The 27,305-nt window shown below is 41.6% G+C and overlaps 1 protein-coding gene across 1 annotated transcript in view; it reads right to left on the reverse strand.

Moving 5' to 3' along the window:
* Positions 1-27,305, reverse strand: part of VWF (von Willebrand factor) — a 219,839-nt gene that overhangs the window by 15,373 nt on the left and 177,161 nt on the right. Inside the window, exons 42-45 of the mRNA XM_089669873.1 lie at positions 20,008-20,207; positions 15,469-15,618; positions 2,769-2,903; positions 894-1,077 (exon numbers count right to left, since the gene is read on the reverse strand). Coding sequence (XP_089525999.1) covers positions 894-1,077; positions 2,769-2,903; positions 15,469-15,618; positions 20,008-20,207 — 669 coding nt within the window. The remainder of the gene's footprint in view (positions 1-893; positions 1,078-2,768; positions 2,904-15,468; positions 15,619-20,007; positions 20,208-27,305) is intronic.

Below are 27,305 nucleotides of genomic sequence, written 5' to 3' on the forward strand. Positions count from 1 at the left end.
AAGATACAAATGCATGAACAAATGATGTGCAGATATGGGACTTTTTTGATGATTATGTCACCATTACCAAGTCATATTTTTCTTTTGAGCTACTGGCTTTTACATTAACTACTTTTCAAGGGGTGACCGGACTGAGCCTGGTATGTCACAAATCATTGTAGTATAGAGACTTACCTACCCCCGCTACCTGATAACTGGGTGCTAACCAATAACAAAACGTTTCTTTCTTGTGCAAGTTACTGGTCTGGGAATTCCCACAGACCAGACAATGGTCAATAGGGGCTTTGATTGCTTTAGAACCAGGGGCGGACTGACCATTCGGGAACTCGGGCACTGCCCGAGGGCCCAGGGTCAGTAGGAGGCCCCATGAGATGCCCCTGGTACCTTTCATAGGCTTTTTTGGGTGTGGTTTGAGTGTGGGTGAGGACACAGGGGCCCCATGATCCCCTATTGCCCAGGGGCCCCATGAGTTGTCAGTCTGCCCTGTTTAGAACACACCACCCTCTAAGACAGGGGAAAAAGGGGAGTGCTTAAGGATGTTCAGTCAGCATCAGATAAATGACTGCAAATAACATGCTTCCAGGGGCGGACTGACCATTTGGAAACTCGGGCACTGCCTGAGGGCCCGGGGTCAGTAGGGGGCCCCATGAGATGCCCCTGGTACCTTTTTCATAGGCTTTTTTGAGTTTGGGCAAGGACACAGGGGCCCCATGATCCCCTATTGCCCGGGGGCCCCATGAGTTGTCAGTCCGCCCCTGCATGCTTCTTTGGTGTGTACACCAGCTTACCAACATATTGATTATAACATAATAGTTCCTTCATTTTTGTATCATTTAAAATCAAAATTGTATAACCCAGAGATCTCTTTTAACAAAAAAAACAGGGAATCTCACCACAATGGCAAGTGGGACAGCACTCTGCTCCATGGACACACTTCAGTTCAAAACCAGTGGGACAGTTCTTGGTCTCAATGTCAGAGCAGGACACATTTTTCTGAAGAGTAAACACTTCCCCGTTCACTTGCGTGCATTCATTAAAGATACAAGGATCAAATGGAGATGCCCACCGTGCACCAACCTGCAGCAAGCCAAAATGACCAATGTAGAGATGACATTTACATGATGATATATTGCTCAGCTTATAAAATACAGCCTAATGCACGGTTTGTTAAATGTACATAATACATTTTCTGTTGTAGCGTTACAAAGTTCAGGTTACTATTATTATTATTATTATTATACAGGATTTATATAGCACCAACAGTTTGCTCAGCTCTTTACAATATAAAGGGAGAAGATATAGTTCAATACAAGAGGGTTACTAGTTACTATAATAAAAGATTACAATGCCTACTACAATATAACTAACCCACGCAAGTCTGGGAGGCAGGACCACTAGGGTAGGCACTCTCTGGCATGTCCACAAACTCAGAATTCCACTTAAGGCAGTGGTAACACCAATACTATGAGGGTGGGCAGTGGAAGATGTCAGTGCTGTAGAATTGCTTAGTAACACAAATTGCTAATCAGCCAATCACATGACAGCAACTCAATGCATTTAGGCCTGTAGACATGGTGAAGACGACTTACTGAAGTTCAAACTGAGCATCAGAATGGGGGATGGAGGGAATTTAAAGCAGAGCTCCACCCAAAGGGGAATTTCGGCTTTAAGGACTGCTCCCCCGCTCCCCATTAAGGATTGGCACCTTTGGGGGGCATGGGGGGGGAGCGGGTACCCCAATTTGACAGGTACCCACTCCCACTTCCGGTCCGATTGCCTAGGCGATCAGAAACGGAAGGTGTCCTCTCTCCCTGTAGTCTTTTGGGACATGTGACAGGACCAATCATGAAGCACAGCGCTGCTTGCGCACGCGCAGTGGAAACCCGGCTGTGAAGCTGCAAGCTATCACAGCTGGGTGCCCACACTGAAGATGCCGGCCTCCTGGAATACAGGACGGCCGGTGAAACAGGCTGCGGGGAACACACCACGGGGCCAAGGGACAGGTAAGTGGCTGTTTTTTAAAAGTCAGCAGCTACAGTTTTTGTAGTTGCTGACTTTTATTTTTTGACAGGGTGAGTGGAACTCCACTTTAAGTGACTTTGAACGTGGCGTGATTGTTGAGTATTACAAAAACTGCAGAGATTTTCTGGGATTTTCATGCACAACCATCTCTAAGGTTTACAGAGAATGGTCCCAAAAAGAGAAAATATCCAGTGAGTGGCAGTTGTGTGGACACAAATGCCTTATGGATGTCAGAGGAGAATGGGCAGACTGGTTGCTCGACATGCAGATGGTAGGGTCAGAATTTGGTGTAAACAACATGAAAGCATGGATCCATCTTGCCTTGTATCAATGGATCAGGCTGGTGGTGGTGTAATGGTGTGGGGGATATTTTATTGGCACTAGGGAGGTGTACCTAACAAAGTGGCTGGTGAGTGTAGCTATATAAATCTGCAGTGTGAGAGTGTGAGGTCCAAGGCACTGTGCCCTCTGACTGCTAGTCTCATGGGATTTGGATTGAGATTTGGTGATGTGACTACTGTGCTGCTCAATGTTTTCCTTGCTGGAGGCTCTAACACAAAGAAGTAAAACCCCGAGCCTCTACCAAGATGACCACCTCCACACAGACAGTGCAGGACAAGGCATGGTAAGTCAGTAATGGGGAAAGATCAGATGCAGGGAGCCTACAGGCAATATTGGTGACTAGTCCTTTGCACTCAGCTTGCAGTTAAGTTCCACTTTAAGAAATCAAAAATAAATTTACTTACACTATAAAAACGGCTTTTGCCCTCAGGTTCATCAAAATCTCCTTTATTTCCTTCAAGGTGAGGCATCTCTTGTTCACACACTGCCCGCTTACATCTCCCACAACACTCGTTTTCCTGGGTCACATATCTGAAACCCTAAAAAGATTGAAAAATGGGTGAGAAAAAAATCTGATTTCTAATTTACTGCTTTTGACAAGTTATATATATTTTTTTTACAAAATAGCCTCTTCAAATTCAAGGGGCAAGTACTATATGGCATTACAGTATATCCATTACATGCACTGCTTTAGTGTAGTTTAGTAATTTTTATTCTGTGTCTTATTGTCTACTTTGTAGGCCCCAATTTTATCAAGCTGTAATAGCGTTTAAAGCACCTTAGGTAGCTGAGGTAGCTTGTCAGCCAGTATTATGGTATGTTATTGTATGCTGGTGTAGGTTATAACATGATCCAGGATACAAAACATATGTTAAAATGCACTTTGATTTTTCATAATAAAAATGTTATTTCTTCACTCTTTCTATTTCTGTCATGAATAAATCCATGTATTTTTGACCATTTGCCTTAAACGGTAAAATAAAAAAAGAAGCTTTTTTGCTGCAAAACTCCCCTTGGGTCTGGAGCTGTCCCATGCAATACTGCTTTCTTTTGGGTTGAATCATGGCCAGCATCATTCAACCCACCTCCTCTGTGCCCAAGCTGTAATAGACCCATCCACGGCCTGTAATTGGACAGTGAAGGAGAAACAGCATGGTGCTGAACTCATCTTTTCTCTTCTTATTAGCATGCTCCTTATCAGTACATGAACTGATGGGTAACTGGTGCTGCTTCTTTCTCTCTCTTTCTGAGCTGTGCTGTACAGGGACTGCACTGCTTGCATTAAAAAAAAAAATTTAATAAATAAAATGATGTATCAGTAAATTCAGAACTGCTTTTATTTGTGCTTTTTTTTCATCTGCCTGGAGTTCAGCTTTAAAAATGTCAGTTGGGTTGCTTTTCTTTAAAAAAAACACGTAATTTTTAGCTTTGCCCTGAATTTTAGAGTATGTCAACAGTGACGTAAAAATAGCAATCCAGACACAGCAAGAACCAATATCGGGGAAGACAACAGCAGTATGGATTGGGAAAACCTAAGCACAAATACACTTTGGAAGCATGATACCATTTTTGTTAAAGCTGTATTAAACACAAAAAAAAATGTGTTAAATTGCAGCTTAGCATTTTTTAGATGCGGTGGCTTCATATGTTTTCTTTGTTTTTTTAGGTTTTCTTACTTTATTTTCACCTGGTGATACAGCCAGTGAATCTGTTATTTTTCAACTTACTTTCACAGACCAAGCTGTCCAGAAAAAGTAGCAGTTAGAGTGTTGGGATAAATCATTTAACACTGACAGGGGTGCTACAATAATCAGATTTTATTTGTTTAGACAAAACCTTTATTCCAAAAATAAAAACTGTTAACTGCTTATAAAGTTTTAGCAGGGGTTCAGCTTCAATTTCCTAGTTAAGTCCACCTAAATCTGCTAGTCCAGGGGTGTCCAACCTTTTGACCTTCCTGGGTCACAATGGAATTGCCTTGGGTTACATATAAAATATGCTAACAATAATGATAGAAAAAAGTGGGGCAGATCACAAGATAATGATCACAGATATAGATAAGGCACCTATCTGAGTAATAAGACCTCATGCACACAGGGCACTTTTGCAACCCCTTTTATGGGTGTCAGGGATTTTTTTTTTACTGCTTCCAAATGGCCCTCCATGTTATCCTATGTCTCCATGCACACATAGACTTTTATAAGCTTTTACCAGCAGGAAAAAAACTCAGGGCCAGTGTGTCCAAGAACAGCAGCGTTTTGGCAGAGAAAACGCTTGACGCGTGTTACACTAGACACATTTAGCACTTCAGCGTTTATTCATTTCAATGGCCAGAATAAATTACTAATGCTTGTAAATGCGCCTAAACACTGGTCAAAGCATTAGACACTTTGACAGGAGTCAAGCATTTTTTCTGCCAAAATGCTGCTGCCAAGAGGAAAAACATTTTTAAACTGCCCTATGTGCATGAGGCCTAAAACTTCATTTTTTTTTTAAATATTTTTTGATTATAAAAGTAAAAGAGGGCAACCTAAAACTAGAGTGATATTTGACGCATCTATATCTGGGTTGATGGATGTAGTAGCAATTCTCCATGAATTCTGAAGATGCTCATCAGATATTTTGGTTCTAAGTTTGCCTTTCGTGTGCTTCATCCTTGAAAATAGCTGCTCACAAATACAGGTGCTGCCGAACACTGATGACATGAATAAGGCAAGATTGTGAAGAGTGGGAGAAGATAAAACTTAAAGATGTCAATTTTTTCTTTGGCTTGATGTATTTGCAAAGTGTAAACACATTAAAAAAAAAAATCCCCAAAAATCAACATTTTAAGTAATTTTACGATTTCTTTTTTTATTGAGCGGCATTCATAGCCATATTTGGCAGCATGTGTCCCACTGGCCACAAGTTGGACACCCCTGTGCTAGTCTATTACTGCCCTCACTTTAGACTGACAATTCTGCTGTCCAAGGGTGTCTGTGTTAATACTTCATCCATAGTAGACACCAGGGGCGGACTGACAACTCATGAGGCCCTCGGGCAATAGGGGATCATGGGGCCCCTGTGTCCTTGCCCAAACTCAAAAAAGCCTATGAAAAAGGTACCAGGGGCATCTCATGGGGCCCCCTACTGACCCCGGGCCCTCGGGCAATGTCCAAGTTTCCAAATGGTCAGTCCACCCCTGGTAGACACACCTAAGACAGGAATTGTGTTATTGGATGGATCATCAAGTCAAATAAAGTGAAAGAAAGGCCTAAAAATAAAACTAATGCAGTCACCACATCTAAGGATGGTTAAACTGCAATATGTTAGATTTTTGGGGTTTAATAATGCTTTAAATTGCCATTTATTTTTTCCATAAAAAATGCGTGTTCCCATTAAAAGAGAAAGATTAGTGGCTAGCGCACATCCAACATTGCCTTGTTTGGTCTCCTGTATGCTGGTATTGTTCTCCTAATGAAACAAACAAAAGTGAGGTTTTCACAGGGATCCAGGTGCTTGTCAGGCGGCTGGAGTGGAATTAATCTGAAGGTTAGGTTATAATAATAGAGAAAGCCCTGAGTCATCCTTTACACATAGAGTTTTCAGGTGCTCTGTACACATGAATTAGAACAGCTGCACAATTCCATCTTACATAAAGGTTAACCTCTCATTCTTCTTTTGTGCCACGAAGATTTAAAATAAAACTTTCACAAACCACATGACACTGCCAAAATTACATCCATTTACCAGATTTTTACAATACCCTGAAAAAATATCATTGATTCAAAGACCCTGCACAACGTTCATAACCTTATAAAGATCCTACTCATACTATCTCCTTTAACCACGTGTCCTCCTGTGGATCCCCCCTTCCTGACCAGGCCATTTATTGCGCTACGGCGCTGCATTACTTTAATTGACAATTGTGCGGTCATGCAACGCTGCACCCAAATGAAATTTACATCCTTTTTTCCCACAAATAGAGCTTTCTTTCAGTGGTATTTTGATGGCCTGTGCATTTTCTATTTTTTGCGCTATTTAAAAAAAAAAGACTGACAATTTTGAAAAAAAAAACAATACTTTTGACTTTTTGCTATTAAACGTGTCCAGTTTAGAAATCAAATTTCGTCATAAATTTAGGGCAAAATGTATTCTGTACATGTCTTTGCTAAAAATAATCCCGATACGTGTAAATAAATTGGTTTACGTGAAAGTTATATCGTCTACAAATGGCCGTATACATAGTGGAATTTTATATTTTTTTTGACTAGTAATGGTGGCTATCAGTGACTTATAGCGGGAATTCTGACACTGGGGGGAACTGACTTGGTGTCAGTGACATCCCCAGTGACACCAATACAGTGATCACTGCTAATAAAAAGCACTGACACTGTACTAATGGCACTGGGCAGAAAGGGGTTAAAATCTGGAGTGATCAAAGGGTTAACTGTGTGCTGTGTGTGTTTTACTATAAGGCTGTGTATGTGCTTACCACTGTAAGCACACTGATTTGTATGGCTCTGCTATGCAGAGCCATACAAAGCAGTGTGCAGGAGCTGACAGGGGAGAGAACTGTATTGTTTACATACAGTTTTCTGCCCCTGTCGGTAATGCTTGGCGATCACCGGGTGCTGGTGAGTAATCACTGGGAAGGACCTGGTGATTGACAGCCAAGGCCGCAAGTGGAGATGCGGGTAGGGCGCGCGCAGGGCCCCCTACCTGGAAACGCGAAATCACGTATATATACATGATTTTGTGCACCCCTGCCGCCGAGTAGTGGTATTTCTACTATAGGGTGACGGGAAAGCAGTTAATATACCAGGTATTACAGACTTTATGGCTGGGTCACACCACATGCAGTTCTGTGAATTTTTTTCTGCATCCAAAATGCTTTAATAGTAGGTTATATGGTTTTCAAACTCTGTAAAGCAGAAGGATTGGGGACAGTAGAAGAAGGGGAGGATCGGAGAAGACAGGATCAAACATCCTTTTTACACAATGTGGAGGATTAACCCCTTAGGTTCCACAGTGAGTATAACAAGCATGTTTTACTGCATATACAGACTGATTTTACTGTTGTGGGTTTAGTAACACTTTAATTTGGAGAAGAGTAGGGGGAAAAAATTGTAATGTGTGTCAAATTAGGATGATCCCATCACTTCCTGTCCTGCAAACACAATGGGAAATTTAGCCTTCCAATGTAAGGGCAATCCCCTTTTAGAACAAGTGTCTCCATTGGACGATGCCCCCTCTATTCCTCTATTGGTAGCAACTCAAAATGTTGGATTTCCCAGCACTTTCATTCCCGGTGACATTGGTGATCCGGACAATCAAAGATGGTGAATCACCCTAACAGGGACACAGACAGCAATAAAAACCTGACAAAGGTTCTAACCCCTCACCACTCTATCCTAACCTAAAAAAATGTTTCCCTTCAGTTATATTTTAACTTTCTTATTTCAGGAAGAGAGAGATGCAATCTAATTGGTGAATCTGACAATTCCAGTATCTCCTTTCTTCATGTCCTTAGTGGTTTTACAGTGTAAAATGCTCTGTGATACTCAATGGAATCATTAGCACAGGGTAAAATGCGCTTCTTTAATATTGTATGTTCTAAACAAATCTCACTGAAGCCCTTTACTTACATAAAGACACAACAGTGAATATTTTATTATGTGTAAGTATTAATCAATATCAAAATCCTTCTGTCAATTAAGTATCCTGCACTAAAGAACTCAGCACAATTTCACATAATACTTCAGACACTGAGAATCCGGTGCAGCTGTGCATGGTAGCCAATCAGCTTCTAACTTTGGCTTGTTTAATTAAGCTTTGACATTAAAAGCTGGAAGCTGATTGGTTTGTATGCATAGCTGCACCAGATTTTGCACTCTCCAGCTTTAGTAAATCCTTCTACCCCCCCCCCCCCCTTGTGTGCTGGGTGTAAAAATACAACTGATATAGTACAAAAGTAAAATCCTTTTATATAAGAGTTCTTCCTTTATACTTTTATATAAAGTTCTTTTTATATAACAGGAAATCTCTCCAAAGTGAGGGAAATCCCTCATAGAAAGTTGTCAAACACGTTTTCCCAATGGAAGATTTCACCTTTTATTTCAGTGAAAACTGTGAGATTTTGGCTATCCCATCAATTTCTATCTAGGTGACAAACAGGGTGACTCACCCCCAAGAAGGGACGCAGGCAGTAATATAAGCTTGACGGGTAATATAACCCCTTGTCATTCTATTCAAAACAAAAACGTTTTGGGTAGTCATGAACTTTACAGCAAAACTTCAGCCCCCCCCCAAAAAAAAAATAGCCCATTGAAATGATAAAATAAACAAAAGATCTCTTGCTGCAATACTCACATTCAATCTGTGATGTGCAGTACTTCTTTTCTGCCAGTAGATGTCCTCAGTCTTCCAGGTTAAATGACAATCAGCATCATTCAACCCACTTCTTTGAAGCCCAGGCTGTCCTGGACCTGCCCCATAGACTGTGACTGGACACTGAAGAAGGAGAAACACTCAGAAGACCTCCTCTAACTCTACTCTTTCCACCTGTCAGCGTGCTTCTTGTCAGCACACTAGTTGATTGGCTTTGTGTGCTGATGCTTCCTCTCAGTCTGAGCCCTGTTGTACAGGAGCTCCAAGATGTCAAGACCAAGTAAAAATCAATACACTTTGCATAAAAAAAAATACATTTAATGATATGTTAATGATTACAATCCTCAGGCATGAAATGTGAACAAAGCATATCCCACTATAGTGTGTGCTTGTCTCAAGAGCACTAAGTGTCTGCTGCTTCATTCCTCTGCTATCAGCCTGAACCACTTCTGACAAATTTTCTTGCCACCAAGAGAAAAAAAGGTGACGGGAGGGAGCTCCATCACACAGCCTGTGATCAATAGCCTCAGTTTTGTTCCTGTGTAAAGGGGGGGGGGTGTCCCTTCCCTCTAATCAGCTATCAGAGCTCTCCTCACTGAGCTCTGCAGTGTGTAATTTCAGTTACCCGCCCCTTTTTTGAAAGCGCAGACAAGCTTGATAATTTCTGGACTTTGAATGTAGATGTAGAGAAGAGAAAATTGCAGACAAACAAGTACAACTTATGTAGGAGGAGTTTTTTTCATCTCTGTGTACCACCTGAGGCCAGTCACTTTAATGGGTACACGCAGTGGTGTATTTAGGCTTTGTGATGCCCTAAGCAACACAAAACTCAGCAGCCCCCCCTCGTAGAGAGCCTGACACTGACCAATACCACATCACCCCGCACCCCCCCTCATGAAGTTAGCCTGACAATGACCAACACCGACCCCCTTTCCCAGCCAAGACAGCCTTCCACCACCCCCCATACACCCATCACCATGACACCCCCCCACTCGGCACGAGACAAACAATCACCTGCACAGCTCAGGACAACCCCAGGAATGAGAGGTGAGCTCTGCATACACAGTCAAGCAGCCCACAGTCTCTCACAGATCCCACCTGGTCCCCATGCTGCGTGTATCCCTTCCGCTGCCCCCCTAAAAAATGCCGCCCTAGTCAAATGCCTACTAAATACCTGTGATGAATACAGCCCTGGGTACACGTGAGGGTTTACAACTACTTGAATTCTGCTTGCAGATTTAAAACTGCATTTATGAAAACTATGGCAAATAAAAAAATAAAGCAGCCATTCCAATTCCCTTAATCGCCTTTCTACTACAGGTGAGAATGGGTCTGATTGGTTGCCACAGACAATCCACCTGTGCACCCATTGTTCCTGTTTTCCTAAATATTATTTCAAATAAATGATTTCTCATACATTCTTACGGAGATATTTTTCAGTCAAATGTATACTGCAAGAAACTGTAAGCAGAGTCGAAAAAATGCCTCTAATGAAAATCATAAAGAGCGAACTGTAGTTTATTTCTGACAGCACAGTAAATTAACCAGCACAAAACCATAGCAAGGGGCTGTGTGTACCCCAAGGCACCGTCACACATAATAACATGCACCCTTGACCACCCAAGGAGATGTGCCACGCACGGCCTAAGTGTCTCACTCAGTCCTTCTACACTGCTGATTTTCCAATTACAACGTGTTGGAAGGGAGGAAAAACTTTGAAGCACTTGAGAAAGAACGGTCATAAAACACAGCGTACTCATTGTTCCCCCGCAGATATTCCCAAACATTCTCAGTAAAATCAACACACTTTTAGCTGAGAAGTGCCTTGGAATAGATTATAAACTTAAATCAAACCTACATTAAGCTTCTCTTGTGAGCTCCAACCATGTAGACAAAGTGGTGGCTTTCCTGGAGACAGGCTGCTGAATTAATCAAGTGGAACTATCTGTGTTTATAAACGTTCAGACTTGTGCCTATATCGCGGCAAGCCCGGACCTGGCACCTCGTTTGCTCCTTAAAAACAGCCAGTCATTTTTCCGTCTACAAGGCAACAGAATTTTTCGAAAGTCGCACACTAAGATTTTGTTAACTTGATAATTTATTTTTTTATACATAAATTGGGCAACTCAGCAAATTGTTATGGATAGATCCCATAGTCAGATATTCTTTGAGTACATTTTGGAAATTTGCTTTAAAAAAAAAAAATAACATCTTTATTTCCAAGGCTGACGTGGTGATCAATGACTTTGTTGTACGTGATGAAAAAACTGCAAATCTATCTCCAGGCAAGTGACTGATAGTGGAGGCCATGTCCAAGAATAGAAGCAAATCTGTTAAAAGCCCGCCTATTTTTTTCTTTAAATGTAAACTACTATTTGATATGAATGTTTTTATTGTATAATACAGTGTTTATCAACCTTTTTCCGGTCAAGGCACCCTTTAAAATTATGGACAGTCCCAAGGCACCCTTTAAAACTATGGACAATCTTCAGGCACCCCATTCTAAAATAGAATGTGAAAAGCTATTCTGATAGTTTTATATAACACAGCAATATCCACACACATGTAGGACACCCAACATTAGAGGTGATTTATTCTTCCGAAGCAAGTACACTTTTGCACACTGGTACTGACTAGTATTCCAATGTTTCTCTTCTCCCTCAGTTTTTCTCCATCACTGAGCTATAGTGTCCCCAGCACTGTTGGAGAGGGGCAGGGGAGGGTAAAACTAGGATGCTGTGCAGGCAGCTGACATCCTCCTTATCAACTGATGATGTCATTGGTTGTCAGGATGCTGGCGGGTAGAAGGTCGCAATGGTCCACAATGAAAACGTGTGGCTTTGTGTAACTAAAAGGCAGGCTTGGTCCACCTGCTGGCTTGTATACAAGTTTTGGTAAATTTTTAGAAATCTTGCCAAGGCACCCCTGAAGAAACCTCAAGGCACCCCAGGGTGCCTGGTTAAGAAAGGCTGGTATAATATACTCATTCTACAAATAAATATTTCATACAGAGTGCTTCTAAACATCACTTGTGATTGATGTCAAACTGTCCAATAAGAAAGCCCAGGACTAGGTCTTCACATGATGTCTGCAGACTGAAGAGCTAGGTCTCATCCCATGGTGGAAGAGGGATATGCTGTACCAGCAATTCAGTTCAAGAGCTTGATGGCAGCAGTAAATTTTGAAATGAACTCAGAGAAGGTCCCCTGACCGAATGTGCCCTCCACTGAGAACTGATCCAGATTAACGTGCCACCTGATCGAACTACTCCACTTTTTTAGAAAAATGAGACCGGCAAACAAATTTTCACTTTGAGTTTTTCTTACTTTGAAAGTAGGAGAGTCCTGTAGCATCGCCAGGACAATAAGTGTAGAAAAATCTCCCCAGTAGGACATAAACAAGAAAAAGACCTGACAAAGGTTTGAATACTTTACCCAAAATAAACAAAAAAAAAAAACAAAAAAAAAAACCTATGAGAAAGGAAAGTGTCGCATACATTACCCAATTAGAAGTTAAAGTTTTACTAAACCCATTGCCCTGCATCCACTATATCTGGTCTCCCACAGTACACAAAACATGGAAATGCAATTATTTTAGTAAACATAAACTGCTAAATACCTTTTCTCATCAGCAGAATATAGCAGTTTTGTGAATTCTGTCAGTGTCCAATCCTGTGATTGTCCTATGAGGCTGCACAGCGCTGATTGGCACTGTGCTGACCACATGCACTCTCCCAAGAAAAAAAAAACTCTCTAGTAATACACACCAAACTGAGCATGTGCAGCTTGCCCCCAAAGCTCTGTTCTAACAACAGATGGATTGGGGACAGTAAAAGAAGGGGAGGATCAGAGAAGACAGAATCAAACATCCTTTTACACAATGCAGAGGGTTAATCCCTTAGGTTCCACAGTGAGTATAACAAGCATGCTTTACTGTATATATAGATTGATTTTACTGTTGTGGGTTTAGTAACACTTTAAATAAACGCTACCACATTGTCCATTCAGGTCACAGTAATATGTATGTTCACGTGAGTAATGAGTATGTTCAAGTCTATACCTTGACCTAGTTATACTCACAGTTGTAGCGTTTTGTTGCTGAGCAGCCAATGAACAAGCCCAAACACTGTCACATGAAAGGGGGTGACATCAATCCTATGTAAGCTCATACACCATGAAGCAGGGAATTTTGCAATTGTTGCCACAGAAGGAGTGGTGGGGGAGCAAAAGTTAACATAAGGCTACATTCACACTAGCCTTGTTTGCAAGCAGCAGACAGGCGTTTGGGAAGCGTTTTTACCGCTTCCCAAACGCCTGGGAAAATTCTGCACATTGCAGCACATGGTGCTGTTCACATGGAAGCGTTAGCGTCACATTGCGTCGTGGCAAAACGGAAGCCTCTGGTCGAGTCAGATGGAGTTGAAGCCTCCTATTCAAGTCTATGGTGCCGCTCCGCAAACGCCCAGCCGGCATTTGCGGTGCGGTTGCGACGCGGTTGCGGGGCATTTGTGGAGCGGTAACACCATTCAAACTTCATTATAGGCGTTTGTGGGGCATTTTTAAAGCTTTGCGAACGCCTAGCTACCGCCAGTAAACCGTGCACGCGGCGTTTGCGGAGCATTTGTGGAGCGTTAAAAAACGCTCCGCAAACGCCAGACCAACGCTTTGCAAATGCTATAGGGGCGTTTGACAAGAGTTGGAAAAACAGTCAAGTGTGAACGAGCCCTAAGTGTGTTTTACCATAGTGACACCATGTTACTATGTCTTATTTGAGTCACTTTAAAGTGATATTAACAGTAGTTTTTTTGTTTAAAAAGAACAAACATGTCTATGCTTACCTGCTCTGTGAAGTGGTTTTGCACAGAGCAACCTGGATCCTCCTCTTCTTGGGTCCCCCTGCTGATGCTTCTGGGTAATGTCCTGCCTAGTGTTCCCATAGCAAACAGCTTGCTATGGGGGCACCTGAACAGGCCTGCTCTTTGTGCCCATTCACATACAGAGCGTGGCTCAGCCCCACCCCCACTCTCTCCTCATTGGCTCATTGACTGTGACTGGCAGTAGTGGGAGCAAATGGCTACTGCTGCTGTCTCACCCAATGAGGAGGGAGAGACCAGGGAGAGCTGCGGCTTTTGTGTACAATTGGGATTGGACTCAGGTAAGTTTTAGGGAGGCTGGGGGGACTGCTGCACACAGAAGGTTTTCTATCTTTATGCATAGAATGCATGATGGTAAAAAACATTGAGCCTTTACAAGTACTTTAAAGTGGTAGTAAAGACATCTCATGAATTAAAAAATCTGGTCCGGATGCAGGTTCAATTCATAATGAACTTGTATGCACCATATATTAGCACATTATGACAGACTTACCTGCAAATGGAGCCCACCAGTGCTGTCACGGCTCCTTAGGCACTTTCATCTTCGCACAATCTTCTTTTCGGGCTTCGTATCTTCGGCTGCTTGAATAGCCGGGCTGCGGTGATGTAACTCCTGCGCATGTGCATGGAAGTCACATCGCCACGGCACACAGAGAGAGCTGTAAATGTGATCTGACCTGTGCATGTGCGGCTCAGATCACATTACCCGCTGACAGGCAGGGGGGATATTTATGACAAAAGGGACTGCAAGGGTCTCTTCTGCTATAAAAACCCTGCCTGTCAGTGGATTTCAAGAATAAAGATTTTACTACCACTATAATTGCAGTGGAGGACCAGCATTTGACTGTGTTTTGGCAGATGTTCCAGGATCAAAAGACTGACTGAACAGAACCTTATTACTTGACAGGAAAAATAAATCACACTTGTATTACTAAAATATATATCTATCTATTTGTCCAGTATAATACCTGAATCTTTATTTTAGCATCCTGTAATTTAGGACTCACTGAAGTGAAGGTGAAAATGCAGAACCAGAAGTGGTGTTCAACGCTGTCAGTCTAACACTGGGAGCTAACCCACATGGAAGAAAAATACATTTTAAATATATTTTAAAAATATTCTTCCCAAATATATTGACATATATTTGAAATACTACAAATTTGGCTGTATTCAATATATTTAAAAAAAAATAAAAAATAAATAAATATATATGTATATATATATATACATACATACATACATATACATACATGTGTATATATATATACTGTATGTTGAAATGCAATTTGTATATATTACAAAGTATATGAAAAAAATTTTTCAAAATATATATTTTTTTAAGTCTATTCTTCAGATTTTTTTAACATATAAAAAAGTCATTTTAACATATATTTTTACATATACTTGTAAATGCATTCAACAAAACGTATATTAAATGTACTTTTAAAGACATAAAGTACATTTGAAAATGTATTATTAAAAATATTTTCATATATTTTGTAATATATAAAAAAGTCATTTCAACATACAGTATATATATATATATATATATATATATATATCTGTATATATATATATATATATAGATATATATATGTATTGAAATAGATTTTGAAATATATTGAATAGGCCAAAATTGTAGTATTTCAAATATATGTCCATATATTTGGGAAGAATATTTTTTAAATATATTTAAAATATATTTTTCTTCCATGTGGGAAATGACAGGAGGAGACAGAGGTGTGATAAGATTGATGGCAAATATCAAATCTTGTGTCATATAAGTTCCTGTCCTTTCCTACTGCTGTACAATAAATATCAGCAGCTCTATGTATAATCACACTGCATTTTACCATACTTACCAGAGCACACTTTGTATTACATTGCTTTTTAACACACTCGACTATGCGGAGTCCTGTGATCGAGTCCATCAGGTCAGTACACTTGCAGGTCTGGCATCCGTCCTCCCACAGGCTTCCAATGCGATATACAATATTTTTATGGACGCAGACCTACACATTGCAAACAAATGACAGTATTCAGACGTGACACAAGTCTACAGTTTTCAAATTGCTCTTATTTAACATAGAACTTTAGCCAAAACCTTTTTTTTTTCTAGCTGTAGATAATATAGGGAAGAGTTATGCAGGCCATAGATGGGTCAAAAATCGGCCGATTTTTCGGCCGAAAATAAAATCGGCCGATTTTCGGATCGTTAGTGGGCTATTTGGTCGGCCGTTTTTCGGTATTTTGGCAGATTTTTTTTTCGGTAAAGTTGGAAAAAAAATCGTCCGATTTTGCCGATCGGCCGATTTTCGCAGCAATGATGGGCAAATCGGCCGATTTTTTACCGATAAAAAATCTGCGCATGAGCAGTGACCTGCAAGAGGAAGACAAAAAGAAGGAAAAGAAGAAGAGGATGAAGAAGAGGAAGAAGAAGAGGATGAAGAAGAAGAAGAAGAAGAGGATGAGGATGAAGAAGAAAAAGAGGATGAGGATGAAGAAGAAGAAGATGAGGATGAAGAAGAAGAAGAGGATGAGGATGATGAAGAAGAAGAAGAAGAAGAAGAGGAGGAGGATGAGGATGAAGAAGAAGAAGAGGATGAGGATGAAGAAGAAGAAGATGAGGATGAGGATGATGAAGAAGAAGAAGAAGAAGAAGAAGAGGATGAGGATGAAGAAGAAGAAGAAGAGAAGAAGATGAGGATGAGGATGAAGAAGAATCAGAGGATGAGGATGAAGAAGAAGAGGATGAGGATGAAGAAGAAGAAGATGAGGATGAGGATGAAGAATAATAAGAAGAAGAGGATGAGGATGAAGAAGAAGAGGATGAGGATGAAGAAGAAGAAGAAGAAGAGGATGAGGACGAAGAAGAAGAAGAGGATGAGGAAGAAGAAGAAGAGGATGAGGATGAAGAAGAAGAAGAGGATGAGGATGAAGAAGAAGAGAAGAAGATGAGGATGAGGAGGAGGATGAAGAAGAAGAAGAAGAAGAAGAGGATGAGGATGAAGAAGAAGAAGAGGATGAGGATGAAGAAGAAGAAGAGGATGAGGATGATGAAGAAGAAGAAGAGGATGAGGATGATGAAGAAGAAGAGGATGAGGATGAAGAAGAAGAGGATGAGGATGAAGATGAAGAAGAAGAAGAAGAAGAAGAAGAAGAAGAAGAAGAGGATGAGGATGAAGAAGAAGAAGAAGTAGGATGAAAAATAAGAGGAATTCAAGTCCAGCAAAAAGTGTCCCTGCAGAGGGCTCCGCTATTTCTTTGACAGTTCCTTGACATTTACAGCGGTTGCAACATTGTATCTATTTGTTTCCGAATAAAAACATCTGTATCCTAAATGGAAACAAATAGATACAATGTTGCAACCGCTGTAAATGTCAAGGAACTGTCAAAGAAATAGCGGAGCTCTCTGCAGGGACACTTTTTGCCGGCTGTAGACGGGATGAAAATCGGCCGATTTTTTTTACCATTGATGGTAACGTCGGCCGCTTGAACGACCGATTTTTCGTTTTTTAAAAGAAAAATCTGCCGTTTTTCTCCCCGTCTATGGCCTGCATTAGAAGATCTTTTACTGCTGCGTCTCAACGAGAGATTTTGACTTACTTTCAGTCCCAGGACAAAACAGGAAGTGAGAAAAATATTCTCCAAATTGAGGGAACAATTCATCTTTGCTCCTGTTTTTGAAACATTAAAAAAGGTAGATTTTGTCCTGTCCAACTAACACCAACCACCGGGACAGAAGGTAAAGGGTAAATCCTCCAAATGATGACACATATGACAAACGACAGCTAACAAATATGGAAAACAGAGAGAGGTTTCTACCTTTGCTCCAATATACTCAAAATGTGGCCAAACTTTTAAACTAAAAGTCCAAATGAACTTTTAGTTTAAATACGGCTAAATCAAATCCAGGTGTGAAGGTCTGAAGACGGATCCTTGCTTTCTCTGTGGGAAGCAGTGGTTTCTCTGTAGAGGTTTAACACGCCCCCATGCTAAGCTCTTGAATCATTGTGCAAAGCATTACAGTCACAGATTTTTTAGAGCAGCTACAGCCTCAAGAGAAAAGCTTGTTCCCAAGCAGCATGCTGTAGAGCAGTGGTCTCCAAACTGTGGCCCAGGGGCCAGATGTGGTCTTTTGCTTGCTTTTATCTGGCCCTCGGGGCACTATTTCATCCACTGATGCCAACAATGGGGCATAATTACCCCCCCCCCCGACACCAATGAATGGGCATAATTCCTCGCAATGATATCAACAATGCAGCACAATTTCTTCCAAATGACATCAATGAAGGGGCACAATTCCTCCCAATGACATCAACAATGTAGCATGATTCCTTCCAATGACATCAATGAAGGGGCACAATTCCTCCCAATGACATTGACAATGTAGCACAATTCCTCCCAATGACATCGACAGTGTAGCACAATTCCTCCCAATGACATCAACAATGTAGCATGATTCCTTCCATTTACATCAATGATGGGGCACAATTCCTCCCAATAACATCGACAATGTAGCACAATTCCTCCCAATGACATCAATGATGGGGCACAATTCCTCCCAATGACATCAACTATGTAGCATGATTCCTTCCAATGACATCAATGAAGGAGCACAATTCCTCCCAATGACATCAATGATGGGGCACAATTCCTTCCAATGACATCAACTATGTAGCACAATTCCTTCCAATGACATCAATGATGGGGCACAATTCCTCCCAATGACATCAACAATGTAGCATGATTCCTTCCAATAACATCAATGAAGGGGCACAATTCCTCCCAATGATATCGACAATGTAGCACAATTCCTCCCAATGACATCAATGATGGGGCACAATTCCTCCCAATGACATCAACTATGTAGCACGATTCCTTCCAATGACATCAATGAAGGAGCACAATTCCTCCCAATGACATCAATGATGGGGCACAATTCCTTCCAATGACATCAACTATGTAGCACAATTCCTTCCAATGACATCAATGATGGGGCACAATTCCTCCCAATGACATCAACAATGTAGCATGATTCCTTCCAATAACATCAATGAAGGGGCACAATTCCTCCCAATGATATCGACAATGTAGCACAATTCCTCCCAATGACATCAATGATGGGGCACAATTCCTCCCAATGACATCAACTATGTAGCACGATTCCTTCCAATGACATCAATGAAGGAGCACAATTCCTCCCAATGACATCAACTATGTAGCAGGATTCCTTCCAATGACATCAATGAAGGAGCACAATTCCTCCCAATGACATCAACTATGTAACACGATTCCTTCCAATGACACAAATGAAGGAGCACAATTCCTCCCAATGACATTAACAATGTAGCACAAATTCTTCCAATGACACAAATAAAGGAGCACAATTCCTCCCAATGACATCAACAATGTAGCATGATTCCTTCCAATGACATCAGTGAAGGAGCACAATTCCTTCCAATGACATTAACAACGTATCACAATTCCTTTCAATGACATCAATGAGGGGGCACAATTTCTCCCAATGACACTAACAATGGGGTCCAATGACACCTACAAGGGGGCAAAATTCAGCCCACTGACTAAAAAGATGGGGCATTGTTGTTTCCACTTACGTTGGGACCTTTTCTACTCCTAATGGCCATAGTCCAGCCCCCTAAAGTCAGGACAGTTTACTGGTCCTTTGTTTAGAAAATGTTTGGAGACTCCTGCTGTAGAGAAAGACACTTGCTCTTTGTGTTGGAGCAGTGGTCTCTCTCAGTGCTGCACACCCCCTGCTCTCAGACCTATAGCTCTCAGTAAAGCTCATGTTTCCTGATGATTGAAAAGCTCTAGCCCAAACTATGCTGGGGCAAATGTTGAATCTCTGCAGAGAGACTACTGCTTCCACACAAAGAGCAAAGGTTGTTCTCCGCACCAAACTGGCAGGAGACATGTTTTTCTGTTTAGGCTTTGGCTGCTTTTTGAAGTAAATGAACTCTAAGACTTTGCACAGCTTTTGTTTTCAGCACTGAGTGAGGGTGGCTCTTTTCAGGTACGGAAGGACCTTGTGTAAAACTGTCAAAGCTAGGTTCCACTGTCTTCTACAGGGAGAGGCTGAGGTCCTGCTCAGTAACTCTGCAACCCTGCAGTCTGGGTAATCTGATCTTCCTGCTTTTCAGGTCTATTGTACAGCATAGTACTGGCCTAGAGAAAATCTACTGTAGTTATTTGGTATTAAATAAATTATGTATATTGTAAATTTTTAATGTGGAATTTAATAAAGAACATGTAAATATAAAAAATGCATCTTATTAAGTATTCGGTCTAGTTTGTAAATGTTTTCCCATATTTGGATTAGAAATCACCATTTACAATATCGGTATCTGTTTGCTGAAATAAATGGAAGTACTTCTCACCTGATCTGCAGTACAGGTAACAGAGGAGCAGCCACACTCATCGGTCAGGATGGAGGAGATGTATCCGGGTGGACAGGTATTTGTGGAATTGGAACACATACAGCTGCATTTATACTCATTACAACACTTTGTGCTAGTCGTTGTCAGCTTCTTATTGGAAGGACAGGTCATGGGTACAGGACAGGCCTCCATTTTGCACTCTGTTAACAAAAAATGGCATTATAATTAAAGGTAACCACTGTGGAGACTTTTTGAACAGAGGGGATCTAGGACACTGCATAGTCTACGTCACAATTACAATTTCACAGCAATTTCAGCGACTTGTAACTTCTTCCTCAAAAAATAGATGATATGGCAAATGTCTTTGAATATGAGCTACCTTATACACTCAAAATCTAAGATTTACTTTTTGCAAATCTCTTGTCTGGTCCGCTGTTCTAATGACCTTCCAAAAATGTCTGGAAAGGAGAAGTACACCCAAAGCTCCTTTGGCTGTACTTCTCTTGTCGATCACAGGCGTACAGTTCATCCTTCACTTCTGTGTCCTGTTTTCAGCTGACAGCGGGCTGAAGCCTGCTGTCGGCTGACATCATTCGGACAATCCAGACTGGGGAAAGATCCCGACATCAAAGTCAGGATCCACCCCATAGTCTGGAGCAGCACATGGCTCAGCCTCTCAGCGATGTGCTGAGAGGCTGAGCCAGCCGATCCCTCCCCCTTCACAGCCCTACACTCCAGTGAGCGCTGGGGGGGGGGGGCTAAGCAGACAGCAGTGACTGACATTCACTGCCCTCTGCTTAGAGCGGCTGTGAGAACTCAGCGATCATGTGATTTATGATTGGGGAAAAAACAAAAATGCCATACTTCTCTTTTAATGTGAAACTTGTGCCCAGACTATCCACACTAAAGTATTTAAATATTTGAACAAGGTAAAAGCTCTTTAAAACAAGCCCCCACTCACCTCTGTAGCTATACTTTAAGCATTGTGGAGAAATTTGTCTTCACATTGCACTGGCATGAAGCACTTGAAAAAAATAGTTTTTTCCTATTACTTTCTATTGCAAAAAAATCTTAGCAGGCTGCCAGGTGAACAGTAGGTGTTTCTAGAAATTGACTGAAACTTGACTTTGCAGTCTTTGTTAAAATATTTTAGAATGAATTATTTTACATTACGAGCAGCTAGAGAGGTCAGTGAGAGCTTGTTTTAAATCTCTTTTCTTGCTTGATAAGAATCTGAATAGTTTTTAATATCCATAGGCTGCATATAGGTTCCCTTTGAAGTCAGTGTATAGTCTTATCAAAATATATACTTAGATGTATGCTAAAAGGCTACAAGTTTGTGAATTGATATCAAATTTGTTCTAGTGGGTCATTGTACATTTTAATTTTTCCCTCATAAATACGCTTGTAAGTTCTCTAAAATAGCACAAAAATATAATTTAGGGCCATGTACTATATAGATATTACAGAATAGTTTGCATACGTTTAATGATATACAATTTTACATTGCTTACTCTACATGAGACACATATTAGACAGATGCCTCCTAAGACAGTACAGTAAGGTATGGTTTTGAAAACAATCATTGAGACAGAAGAAACAGCACCATCTTCTGGAAGAGAAAATTCTCTGCAACTTTCTTGTGATTCCAGCTGAGTTTTGGGCACAAAATATGCTAGAGGTATAAAATTACTTTAGAAATTATAAACATAATACAGAAAGGTGTCGAGACTAGAGGTGATCAAAACTGAGAAACAAACACAATATAACGTTTAACATTTTTGCTATGTGTCAACATGTTTTAACCCATGAGTGCGCAGTCCCCAAAATAACAATACCATAAGCCAAAAAAGAAAAACCTGTACCGGATTGATATTTATGGAGCAGATCTGAGGAGTGACTAAAAACAATCAAAAGGATCTACTCCAGAAGCCTTGTTAGCTTGCCATAATCAGCATCTGCAACAGATCCTTTCATTTTTTTTTTAATTCCTTCCCCAGATCTACTTAAAAATCAGCCCAGTATACAGTGTTTTCTTCAGCATTTGCCAAACCCTGATGAAGTGAGACCCTTTGAATCCCTGAAACATGTTAGCTTTAACTGAATGGGAATTTTAGCTTTCTAGACTTTATAAAATGTGTTGGCCCTTTCCTCCTTAGACACAGTATAGACCTGACCATGGTTCTAACTCTGCATTTGTGCCAGTACTAGTAGAATTATTATTATTGGTATTTAAATAAATTGATTATTGATCATTTATTCAGCACTTTAGGGCCAACTTAGATAGGAGTCAATTAACCTACCAGCACATCTTTGGAGTGTTGGAGGAAAACTGGAGCAGTGTTGCTTTTAGAGATCACGGGGCCTCATAAAGTCTACCTGGCAGTCTTACCTGCACCTACACACCTGTCCAATTAGGACCTGCGGCCCCTATGTCCCCATGAAGGAACCAGTAGCTCCAGCTGCATGAACAAACCACTCATTTACACTGTATGGGTCAGAGAACCCATGTAAATGAGCCCTTACTTTTTTTTTATTATTTTCTACATTTTGTATTATTTTTTTTTTTTCTCAGCCCTGTTGGGGGGGGCTTTGGTTAAATATTATTGGTCTAAACAGCCCCATGATGTCTCACTTTTGAGAAAGAGAAATGAATTGAGGGCATAGATCTCCGATCCTCTCTCTACAGCCTCATCTGCACTGTAGGTAAATGAACAGGAAGCACTCTGTACAGAGGCTCCTGTACATTCATAAACTGAAGCATTGTAAACACAGTTTACAATGCTTCAGTTATGAATGAACATAGTGAGTGATTTCTCCAGGGCTTCCCCCATCCTCTGGAACTCACTACCCCAATCCATCAGACTGTCACCTACCCTCCTCACCTTTAGGCGCACTCTGAAAACCCATCTCTTCAGGGAAGCCTGCCCTCACTTAATTGCCGATCTCGTCCACTCTTCCTACCACTCCATCCCCCACAGCTATTTCCTCCTGTACCACTATCCCCTCCCTCCTAGATTGTAAGCTCCAAGGAGCAGGGCCCTCGAACCTCTCATGTATTGTATTGTATTGTTACTGTGCTGTCTCGTGTACTGTCTCCTATTATATTATACAGCGCTGAGCAAACTGTTGGCACTATATAAATACTGTATAATAATAATTGATTCTGATAATTCACCGTGTTCATAAAGGAAAGTAAGGGGTCGGTAAATATAATATATTTACTGCACTAGGAAAATGATCCCCTGTGTTCCGCAGCAGCTGGTGAGGGGGAGAGGAGGGACGCCAAAAGCGCTTTAGGGGAAAAGGGCACAAAGAAAGCCCAGGGAAGGGGATCCTGGACAGGATAGGATAATCGGTGTAGCAGGGGGTGCACTTACTGGAACCGATCCCCTGTAGTTCCCCCCCTGTAGCAGATGAAAGCCAGCGGAAGGGTAAGGATGCCCAAGCCGGGGGAATCAGATCATTGATTGGAGGGCATGACTGGTGAGGCAGGGGGGCAATTACTGGAACCGATTCCCTTCTATGGCTCCCCTTTCTACAGTGCAGCTGAAAGCTGACTTCTCCTCCTCTCCCTCAGCTGCAGCAGGGAGCCATAAATGAATACTGATTCCAGTGATTGAACCCCCCCCCCAAGTGCACCAATCATCCCCTTCAGTCCCTGATCTGATTCCCCCTGTTGCCTGAATCCCCCTGCTGAACTGATGGGGCCCAGGCCCAGTACAAGGGGCCAGGCTGTACCCCCTTATTGGTGGCCCTGAACTGGAGTACTGGAGAAAATCCATATACAGGAGAACATGCAGACTTCATACAGACAGTGTAGGATGAACTATAGTGTATTTTCTATAATCCATACACATCCACTACATAAAGTAGAATTCCAAGTAACCTTAACTAACCTTACAAATACTCCCTGCTCCCTCCTCACACCTATGCTTGCTAATGTTTGTAAGAAAGATTCATATGCTTACCTATTTTCATTCTGGTCTGGTCACATGATCTCCTCTATGTCAGCCAGCAGCCAGCTGCAGGGGAGAGGCTGGTAATACTTGAGTGGGGAGATCACCCATAGGCTTACTATGGCCCATCGGTTGTTGGTGCTCCCTCCTTTCCCCTGATGCAGCACTGGCTGATACAGGGGAGCCAGATCATGTGACTTCAGTCTTTCTTACACAGGTTAGTAAACATAGGTGTTTAATATTATTTAGGGTTATCCTGAAATTCTACTTTAATGGCCCTATTATTTATTTTTCATGAAATTGTTTCTTACTGTGCCTTTCTGCCTCCTTTTACTGTCCTCCGTGAGCTCCCAAGTCTCTCTTTTTCCCTCTCACTTCCATTTGTTTGAAAAGAGCAGTGCACATTAGTTGCAGTGCTCTATGCACACTACAGATCCCATAGTCCATAGTCCCTGGTCTCAGGAGCAAGTAAGAGTGTCTACATTCCTACATACCGTGGGACCATGGAGAACAAACATAGCCACCCTCTAACAGCAGCAAAAAAACGTTAAGAATACATACTTGAATTGAATGTGTGCACTAGGTGTAATTTCTGTCTATTGCTTCATCTCTGCTATCAGCATGAGTCACTTCTGGCAGGTTTACCTGACACCAAGAGAAAAATGGTCATGGGGAGAGACCCCCAGCAGATTGATAGCCACAGCTCTGTTCCTGTGTGCTGTGTGGAGGGGGGGGGGGGTGACCCTTCCCCTCCAATCAGCTCTCAGAGCTCCCTTCACTGAGCGTAACTTCAGCTCTCCGCCCCCTGGTTTTCACAGCCAAGAAATCTTGTGTAAATTCTGCACTTTTAATGGATGTAGGGGACAGACAGCTGTAGATAAACAGGTACAACTCATGCAGGAGGACTTGCTTCATCTCTGTTTATGACCTGAGGCCAGTCACTTCACTGGGTACAGAAAAGATGAGGGGGGTGTATCAGCGCAAATACTGCTGAAAGTCCTTGGTAATCTTGGTATGGGGTAATGGTGGTAGCTATGGTTGTTTTATGTAGAGCGTGGGGATCCGTGTAGCACTGAGGGCAAAGCTTCCAAATAGGCTGTAGCAGACTCTGTAGATGAGAGAAGGAGAGAAGCGCCTCTCAGTGCAATATGTTTCTTTATTGAAGTATATATGTGTAGGAACACTCACATAGATAAGGTAATAGTAAGCATAAAAACTGTGGTTAAACAGTAGGGTGGTATCCAGGGTGAAGAGCCGTCATCTGCTGCGGTGTGGAGCGCTCAGCTTGCCGCTGGAGCAGCGTGGTAGCTGGAGGGGAACAGCGGATACCACCCTACTGTTTAACCACGGTTTTTATGCTTACTATTACCTTATCTATGTGAGTGTTCCTACACATATATACTTCAATAAAGAAACATATTGCACTTAGAGGCGCTTCTCTCCTGCCTTTTTCTCACTTCACTGGGTATATGTAGAGGGTTAAAACCAGGGCTTTTTTTTCTCAAAAAATAGGTGCAGGAACTCCCTCCTTCTGAGTCACTTCTTGTCTTTGCCCCCTACCCACCTCCCAGTACCTCTCCTTTTAGAGAATAGAGAGCCAAGTATCATTTTGTGGTGCTAAATAATTTGTATAGAATTTGATAATGATAAAAAGAAAAGCAGAAAAATAGATCCTCCTGCCAGCCAGCAGCAATAGACCCCCCCAACAACAAAAAAATTCCTCCAGCAACAATGGGTCCCCAAAATAAAATAACACCCCAGCAACAATAGACCCGCGGCAGCTACAACAGATCACCCAGCAGCCAAATTCAATAGACTCTTCAGCAGCTAGCAACAATAGATCCCTCCATCAACCGTAGACCCAACCGTAAACCCTTCCAGCAACGATTGACCCCCATCAACAATAGACCCCCACCAGCCACAATAGACCTCCCGAGCAACAATAGTCCACCACAAAAAAATGTGATTCTCTTCAGTGACAACAGATCCCAAAGCTGACAGCAACAATAGATCCTCCAGCATACTCCAGCACCCCTTACCATTACATACAGTGAGTACTGGAGGTGCTGGAACTTCTTTCCCCCACGATCCTGCTGAAAAAAAGCCCTGGTTAAAACTACTTTAACCACTTCCCGCCCGGCGCATGTATATAAACGGCTGGACGGGAGCAATGCAGGGGCGGGTGGCCATTTATAAACAGCCTCCCCGCCCCCTGCTTGTGCGCACTCCCTGGGAGCGCACAGCACCGCGATCTGGTGCCTGCTGTGTCTTCCGGACACAGTGGAACATCGATCATTGTACAGAACCTCTGTGTGAGGTCCCGATCATGTGATCACTGATTGGCCAATCAGTGATCACATGAAGAGTAGTAAGCAAGATGTCACTTATGACATCATTGCTTACTACGCGTGAAATCTGTGAATGATCACAGAGATCACATGATACAAGGCTATTCACAAAAAATCTTCATAACCCCCCACAAGTAGTACAGTGTACTACTAGGGTCACAGTATGTAAAAAAAAAAGCCATAAATAATAATATAAAAAAATAAAATAAAAATGTGAAAAAAATTTTGAAAAATTATAATTTTTGGTTATAAACTAATTTGGGTTTTTTTTTTACTAAAAAGATAACTGAATACATTTTGGCCAAGATTTATGAAGAAAGATTACTTATTTGAAAAATTTTATAAGAAAAACACTTTTTTTCACAATATTTGGACTTTTTCATTTATATAGCAAAAAAAAATAAACATACCAGTGGTGAATAAATACCACCAAAATGAAGTTTTATCTGTCTCAAAAAAATGCTAAAAAAGTCATATGGGTACAGTGTTGCATGACCGCGCAATTGTCATTCAAAGTGTGATAGTGCTGAAAGCTGAAAATTGGCCTGGACAAGAAGGGGGTGAAAGTGTCCGGACTTGAAGTAGTTAATCCAGAGTTTTGTGTCACTTCAATCTTCCAGTATGTCTTTGCAGTGTAGCAGTAAATCTCACAAGCACAGGGAGAACATTTAAACTCCAGGCAGTGCCCTGGGTGGGACTCAACCGAGGATCCCTGTGCTGCAAGGCAGAAGAATTTACCACTAAGCTGCCCTTTATATCCAATCAGATAAAAACAATGACATGGTTGTTGGTAGATCTTACAGGACAATCATACTGTAACCCATGTGTGCTCAACCTGTGGCCCTCCAGGTGTTACAGAACTACAAGTCCCATGAGACATTGCAAGGCTGACAGTTACAATCATGACTCCCAAAGGCAGAGGCATGATGGGAATTGTAGTTCTGCAGCAGCTGGAGGGCCACAGGCTGAGCACTGTTTGCCTTTACAGAGT

Source organism: Staurois parvus, unplaced genomic scaffold (assembly GCF_062004578.1).
Source record: "Staurois parvus isolate SC_StPar_1 unplaced genomic scaffold, SC_StPar_1.0 ptg000010l, whole genome shotgun sequence".
In the NCBI taxonomy this organism is placed as follows: domain Eukaryota; kingdom Metazoa; phylum Chordata; class Amphibia; order Anura; family Ranidae; genus Staurois; species Staurois parvus.